Consider the following 8,193-nt stretch of genomic DNA (forward strand, 5'->3'; position numbering starts at 1 on the left):
TAGAATTATTATGACATGTTTTAAATAGGTTAAAATCCAATTTACACTTTGTTAGAATATATAACAAATTGGACCAAGCTATATTTCTAACAAAGACAAATCATTATTTCTTCTAGATTTTCCAGAACAAAAATTTTAAAAGAAATTCAGAAGACTTTGAAATAAGATTTAAATTTGATTCTACAGATTTTCTAGATTTGCCAGAATAATTTTTTTGAATTTTAATCATAATAGGTTTGAAGAAATATTTCACAAATATTCTTCGTCGAAAATACAGAAGCTAAAATGAAGAATTAAATTAAAATGTATTTATTATTCTTTACAATAAAAAAAAAATAATTACTTGAACATTGATTTAAATTGTCAGGAAAGAAGAGGAAGGTAAAAAGGTATATGTGTTTAAAAATCCTAAAATCATTTTTAAGGTTGTATTTTTTTCTCTAAAATTGTCTTTCTGAAAGTTATAAGAAGCAAAGTAAATGAATTTATTCAAACAAGTGAAGACCAAGTCTTTAAAATATTTTCTTGGATTTTCAAATTCTATTTGAGTTTTGTCTCTCTTAGAATTAAAAATGTCGGGCAAAGCGAGACCAGCTTGCTAGTAAATAAATAAAATTTAAAAAATAGAGGCAGCTCACTGGTAAGTGCTGCTATTTGAGCTATTTTTAGAACAGGCCAGCGGGCTACTCATCTGGTCCTTACGGGCTACCTGGTGCCCGCGGGCACCGCGTTGGTGACCCCTGGTTTAGCAGGTAAGCATCAGGCTGCGGACTCTCCCCAAATGATAATAAACACCTCCCAGTCAACTACTAGTAACATCACTATGAGCCCGTTGACCTTCTAGAAATATAAAAGACAGCTCAGCTCGCTCGCAGTCCTGGCTTGAGGTGAAGGCTAATTAGCTTTTAGCGTAACGTTAGCTCATTTTGCGGTGTGTGTGTGTGTGTTACGGACAGCAAAGCCCTGTCTGTCTGTTATTTCACTTTCCTTTTTCTGTGTTGATTGAGCTGTGTTGAAGCAGCAAAAAAGGACATTATGTTAAATGAAGAGTTTCTGTCTCTGATAGTTGATATAATAATGTAAGTGCATCATGAAGCCTACATGAACTCCATGGTGTTCAGGGATGAATAGTCTCTCCTATTGCTATTGTACTATTTTTTCAGCTATAGTTACATGAATCATTAGTAATGCAGCAGCCTAGTTTTGAATGGCAGGGTCCCTGCTATCAGCCTGTTGATACAAATATAACATTTACATAATAAAAATCAACTACAGGCTTCCCAAATGCTGTAATAAATTAAGCATGATGAGTTGACTTGAAACTGTTTGTTGCACTTTTTATATGTAGAAGAAAAGTTTTGTCATTTTATTTCATCTGAGCAACAACTTGAGGCAGTTTAATGTTGATTAACGTGGGCAGAATTATTATAGTTAAAAGGATGAAGCCATTGTTTACAAATTTGGTAAATAAATGACCAAAAAATGTATATTTTGTTGTTTTCTTACCGTACCGAAAATGAACCGAACCGTGACCTCTAAACCGAGGTACGTACCGAACCAAAATGTTAGTGTACCGTTCCACCCCTAACTGCCTGTGGAGATCATAAAGTCACAAACAGTAACAAAGTTGCGCCTAATCCCCAGAACGTTTCAAACTAGCGAATGATTACCAACAATGTTCATGCGAGCAATGTTTCTCCTCTAAATGAGACGTAACTGCTGAAACGCTGCTCGCTGCTCGGGGGAATGTTGATAATGACCACAAGCTTTTAATCAGGAACATTCAGTACATAACTCTGTCTGCTGAGAACATGTTCAGTCTGGGACGGTCAGTCTTCAACAAAGCAAAAATCTGCTTCTAATTGGAATACAAATGTACTTCAAACAACGTGTCCAGAGCTAGTTCACACCGAGCTGTGCTTTACCGGCATCACATAATGTTTCTTCAGAGCGGCCAGTCGTACAGTAGGGCTGTCATGTGACAAGAATAAGCTTCAGTACTAGGGGTGTAACGGTACGTGTATTTCTATTGAACCGTTTCGGTACGGGGGTTCCGGTTCGGTTCGGACGTGTACTGAATGAGTTTCCACGGACATATTAAGTAGCGTAACGCACGTTGTGTAAACAATGCACACCGAGGCACAACACACGGCATGCTAGCAGCTAACGGGCTAGGATAGACTGACCATACGTCCTCTTTTCACCGGACATGTCCTCTTTTGCGGAGCTGTCAGGGCGGAGTTTCTTAAATGCCTCAAATGTCCGGCATTTTGAGTTAGGGTTGCGTGTATTTTCAATGTACGTTCAGGGTTAAGAAGGGGTTGAAAACAAAAAAAACAGCAGCATTGGTGAGGGAGGGGCAGAGACAGAGAGAGAGAGAGAGTTATGATAAACGCGCATGCGTCGCCAGGCTCTGCTTTTTATCCATAGATTTATAAACAAAACAATTCAAATAAACAAAAACATAACAAAAGTGAAATGAAAAAGCTTAAAGGCTAAATGTACCGTATTTTTCGGACTATAAGTCGCAGTTTTTTTCATAGTATGGCCGGGGGTGCGACTTATACTCAGGAGCGACTCATGTGTGAAATTATTAACACATTACCGTAAAATATCAAATATTATTATTTATCTCATTCGCGTAAGAGACAAAGCAAATGGCAGCGATTGTCACTCACACGTCAACCAATAAGAATTCGGCGGGGGGAGGGTCATGGCAGGAGTGCATTGTGGGTCATGGGATGCTAACTGCTATATGCTATACCAGGGGTCGGCAACCTTTACCACTCAAAGAGCCATTTTGACCAGTTTCACAAATTAAAGAAAACAAACAATGGGAGCCACAAAACTCTTTTGAAATTTAAAATGAAATAACACTGCATACAAAGTTTTTTTTTTGCTTTGTGCTATTATAAACCAGACACGCGGCCCGCGAGACGTTATTTTTATATGAATGCCGCTTAACAGCGTCATACTTGCCAACCCTACCGATTTTTTCCGGGAGACTTCCGAATATTAGGGCAACTATTCCCTCGAACGTCTACTGTTTTTCACGCATATAACAATAAGAAGGGCGTGCCGTGATGGCACAGCATTTAACGCCATCTACAGCATGTTCAAACAGCGTGCCAGCTCAGCCACCCCCCTAGAGGGGGGGGGGGTTACCCACATATGCGGTCCTCTCCAAGGTTTCTCATAGTCATTCACCGACGTCCCACTGGGGTGAGTTTTTCCTTGCCCGTATGTGGGCTCTGTACCGAGGATGTCGTTGTGGCTTGTACAGCCCTTTGAGACACTTGTGATTTAGGGCTATATAAATAAACATTGATTGACATTGATTGATGTTGTATGCAGCTTCTGCTTGCACACGTGAGCGACAACAAGGCATACTTGGTCAACAGCCATACAGGTATAAAACAACTTTAACACTCTTACTAATATGCGTCACACTGTGAACCCACACCAAACAACAATGACAAACACATTTCAGGAGAACATCTGCACCGTAACACAACAGAACAAATACCCAGAATCCCAAGCAGCCCTAACTCTCCCGGGCTACATTATACTCCGGAGTGACTTATAGTCCGAAAAATAGTTGCAATGTTGACTAATAAAACAAAGCTGTTTTTTTTTCTTTCAAACTGTCATTGCTCAAAACATAATATTGAATCAAAATCAATGTTATTATGAATTATTGACCTATCCAAGGTTCCCATTACTTCACATCAAATATTACACTAAGAAAAATATTTTTGGTGGAGGATTTTGCAAATTTGGTAAATAAATAACCCAAAAATGTATATTTTGTTGTTTTCTTACTGTACCGAAAATGAACCGAACCGTGACCTCTAAACCGTGGTATGTACCGAACCGACATTTTTGTGTACCGTTACACCCCTACATCAATGCCATCGCTCCTCTTGCCGTGTGTAATTTAAACTAGTGACCATGTCAGGACAGAAATGCAGTCATGTAAATAAAATCAGGAAATAAGGCTTAAGAGACCTCTTCTATAAGAAATGTATCCTTCATGATTTCTATTATTGTTGGCTGTATATAGAAAAATAAAGTCAGGGAGTCCAGGGTTATGGGGGATGAGTAAATTGCCAGGGAAACCCTAAAATTTGATTCAACCGACTTTTTCCCCGGGACAAAATGCCTGAAGATGCCTGAAGTGAAACCAAAACTGACCGTGGTGATTTATGTTTTGAACGCAGCCATCAAGATTACGACTTCATCTCTGGCACACGCATGCGCAAGTTGGCCCGCGAGGGGGGCAACCCGCCCGACGGTTTCATGGCTCCAAAGGCGTGGGCCGTGTTAAAGGACTACTACAAGTCTCTGGAGAAGGCCTAAAGGTTCCAGTCAGGACAACGGAGCTGAAAGCCGAGGACACTGGGGTCTATTGATCTTTAAACAGGTGGAAGTTGTCACACATACTGTACTGTAAAGTGTCACACATACTGTACTGTAAAGTGTCACACATACTGTACTGTAAAGTGTCACACATACTGTACTGTAAAGTGTCACACATACTGTACTGTAAAGTGTCACACATACTGTACTGTAAAGTGTCACACATACTGTACTGTAAAGTGTCACACATACTGTATGTACTTCATTTGACCTTAGGATAGAGGTACTGAAGACTTGGTAGGGTTGAGGTCAGGGAAATGCTCAGTCATTCACAAACCATTAATGGGGCGAGGGTCACCACTTTGTCAACAAATGCCTGAGCAAGTTGTTGAACAGTTTAAGAAAACCCTTTATCAACCAGCTATTGCAAGGAATTTAGGGATTTTACCATCTACGCTCCGTAATATCATCAAAGGGTTCAGAGAATGTGGAGAAATCACTGCAGGTAAGCAGCTAAGCCCGTGACCTTCCATCCCTCAGGCTGTACTGCATCAACAAGCCACATCAGTGTGTAAAGGATATCACCACATGGGCTCAGGAACACTTCAGAAACCCACTGTCAGTAACGGCAGTTGGTCGCTACATCTGTAAGTGCAAGTTAAAACTCTCCCATGCAAGGCGAAAACCGTTTATCAACAACACCCAGAAACGCCGTCGGCTTCGCCGGGCCCGAGCTCATCTAAGATGGACTGATACAAAGTGGAAAAGTGTTCTGTGGTCTTGACGAGTCCAGAAAAATGTGTCTCCTCAGTTCCCAAACGTTTACTGAGTGTTGTTAAAAGGAAAGGCCATGTAACACAGTGGTGAACATGCCCCTTCCCAACTACATGGAAACGGGGTTTTTAGGTAAGTGGCACTTGCACATGTATGTTTAAGAAGCTCCTTTAGGTTCTGACATCCTCCTACACCGGGGGTCAGTAACTAGCGGCTCTTTAGCGCCGCCCTAGTGCAGACCTGGGCAAATTAAGGCCCCGGGGCCACATGCGGCCCGTTAAGTACTTCAATCTGGACCGCCAGACATTCCCAAATACTTTTTTTTAGATCTTCAAGATGTAAAGTGTAGCTGCCATTATGATGTGCAGTCATGTTTTTAAATGACCGGAAGTCTTCAACTATACTAAGTCTTTCAATGCTTGGAATCTGCACTTTTGCATGATATACTAGTTACTATGGTAATCTAGTTAGTTACTATGGTAATCTAAGTCACGGCAGCTCCGACGAGTGGGGGTGGGGAGCGTTTCCACAGTGTCAGCCTGAAATGTGGGTGTCAGGGACAGACGTGGAAGGAGATTTTCACAACAAAGTTCTAAAGCTTAGTGATATATCAGATTGTATATTGTATTTTTACACTTTGCGTTCATATTTCGCTGTTTGTCGCGTTTTTGCTTGATTGTAAAATATGTCGATCGAGACGGGGTGTGACGTTCATATGTTGTCAATATTCAGTGTTTTATCCTTCATAGAAAAAATGTAAAATTCCATTCCGTTTTTTTAAGGCGGTCTGTCAAAACGTTTTTAGCATTCAATCAAACTTTATTGTGAGGTTTTGTATTAGTGTTCCTAAAAATAGAAATACCGGCCCCCAGACACATATCTTTCTCTAATTTTGGCCCCCCCAGTCAAAATAGTGGCTCCCTGGACCGCTTTCAGAGATGTGTGAAAATGGAAAAAGATGAAGAAAAAAATACATATTTTTGTTGTAGGAGAACAAACATGACACAAACCTTCTAATTGTCAGAAATCCCACTGTTTATGTTATACATGCTCCACTATTTGGCAAGCAGTTTTGTCCTACTAATTTCAGCGGGACGACGTGTTTCATGCCACTCTTTCTTTGTCTCATTTCGTTCACCAAACATTTTTTACTGTGCGTGAATGCACAGCAGGTGAGCTTTGTTGATTTTGACTGATTTGCTGGAGTGCTTCTCAGGCATATTTGGTCACTGCATGACTGCAAGCTAATCGATGCTAACATGCTATTTAGGCTAGCTGTATGTAGATATGTAACCGGTGGTTTCTCCCTCTGCGTTGTGTGGAATTGAACGGAACACGACCGACATTACGGGTTGCTGCTCAGCTCCACTTTACTGATAATACAGAGAATACAATAGTTGTACAATATATGTCTGCCATCGTCGAGCCCCTCTCCCGTTATCGTGGACAAAAGGGAAGTAGGAAGGCGTGTCCGACGCATATATAGAGACAGGTGTCACAACAATATCTGTCTATTACCTGACACGCTCTATGTTAGCAAACCTCTCTTTGTTTATAATGTCTATTTTCTGCTGGATCTACTCTCTATTTTATGTTACATATACTGTAATATTGAACATGCTAATTGTTATATATTGTATATATGATATAATATATCAATATATATCATATACTGTACATATATTATGTAAATATTACATGTTATATTTTACATTGGTATTACAGTACATTTTTAGTCTATTTTATACCTGCATTGTCCTTTCCATCCTTACACTTTCCATCCTTTGTAACTGAGCTACTGTGTGGAACAATGTCCCTTGTGGATCATTAAAGTTTGTCATTTGTAGGTATATATGAGCTCATTTAATTTCCTTAATGTATTTTTAATTTATATTTGCATGTCCCATGACACTTTTCTCATAGTTGTGTGTGTGCCATGTTGTTCCAGACCACAGCAAACATTACCCAGTTTGCAAAGATTGTAATAAATATATTAGGAGGAGACAGCCTGCAGTTTCCTTTAACTTGGACACACACGTCTACACCTTTGGCCATTTTGAGCCGGTAGTTTCCAGAAGTTCTCATCCTGGGAGAAGCCTCCATTTTACTAATGATTTCCAATGTTGCAAAAATGTGTAGAATAAAAATTTAAATACAACATTTCTGTCAACGAAGATTTGTGTCAGCCTTTGACAGTAGGCTAATGTAGCTAATATAGACACTTACATCATGTGTTGCCTTCATTATAACACTTATATAAGACTTTTAAAGTCATTTTGATAGTAGGCTAACATAGCTGATATAGACACTTACATCATGTGTTGTCTTCATTATAACACTTATATAAGACTTTTAAAGTCATTTTGATAGTAGGCTAATATAGCTAATATAGACACTTACATCATGTGTTGTCTTCATTATAACACTTATATAAGACTTTTAAAGTCATTTTGATAGTAGGCTAATATAGCTATTAGACACATCACATGTTGCCTTCATTATAACACTTATATAAAGCTTTTAATTTTTCAACATTCCAACTCCTTCCACCTCCTGGAAATACTGCTCCTCCTCCTCCTTCTCCTCCAACTCTTCCTCAACCTACTTGTCCTGCTTTTACTCCAACTCCTATTCTTCCCCCTCCTCTTCCTCCTCCCACAGTGCTGTCACTCCTCAGCTGTGCTTTAGACTCCGCCCACACTGACCCCAATCACTTTTCATGTGCTCATGGTGACCCGCAGCTGGTGCCCAGATGCGGTGACGCCGTGAAGGAGTTACCCCACCTCCCCCCATCCTTGAATACTCCACCTCATCCAAGCTTCAAATCTAATGAAAATGGATAATTGTCCATTAATTATTATTTCATTGTATCATCTCATTGTAGCCCATTGGGTTGAGTTTTTCCTCGCCCTGCACTGCAAAAAGTCAGTGTTCAAAAACAAGAAAAAAAAAATACAAAAATTAGGGGCATTTTATTGGAACTAAGCCCACACCGGCAGTGAAGTGTATATACTCACAAGAAACCGAATAGCTTTGTCTTTGACCTTTTTTTTTTTACTT

General features: G+C 39.8%; 1 protein-coding gene across 1 annotated transcript in view; it reads left to right on the top strand.

The window, feature by feature from the left end:
- LOC133639743 (bifunctional 3'-phosphoadenosine 5'-phosphosulfate synthase 1-like) overlaps positions 1–7,306 on the top strand; it is a 41,078-nt gene extending 33,772 nt beyond the window's left edge. Inside the window, exon 7 of the mRNA XM_062033326.1 lies at positions 4,221–7,306. Within this exon, the coding sequence (XP_061889310.1) occupies positions 4,221–4,359 (139 nt within the window). The 3' untranslated portion in view covers positions 4,360–7,306. The remainder of the gene's footprint in view (positions 1–4,220) is intronic.
- The last annotated feature ends 887 nt before the right edge of the window (positions 7,307–8,193 follow it).

The sequence above is a fragment of the Entelurus aequoreus genome, linkage group LG22, assembly GCF_033978785.1.
Source record: "Entelurus aequoreus isolate RoL-2023_Sb linkage group LG22, RoL_Eaeq_v1.1, whole genome shotgun sequence".
In the NCBI taxonomy this organism is placed as follows: domain Eukaryota; kingdom Metazoa; phylum Chordata; class Actinopteri; order Syngnathiformes; family Syngnathidae; genus Entelurus; species Entelurus aequoreus.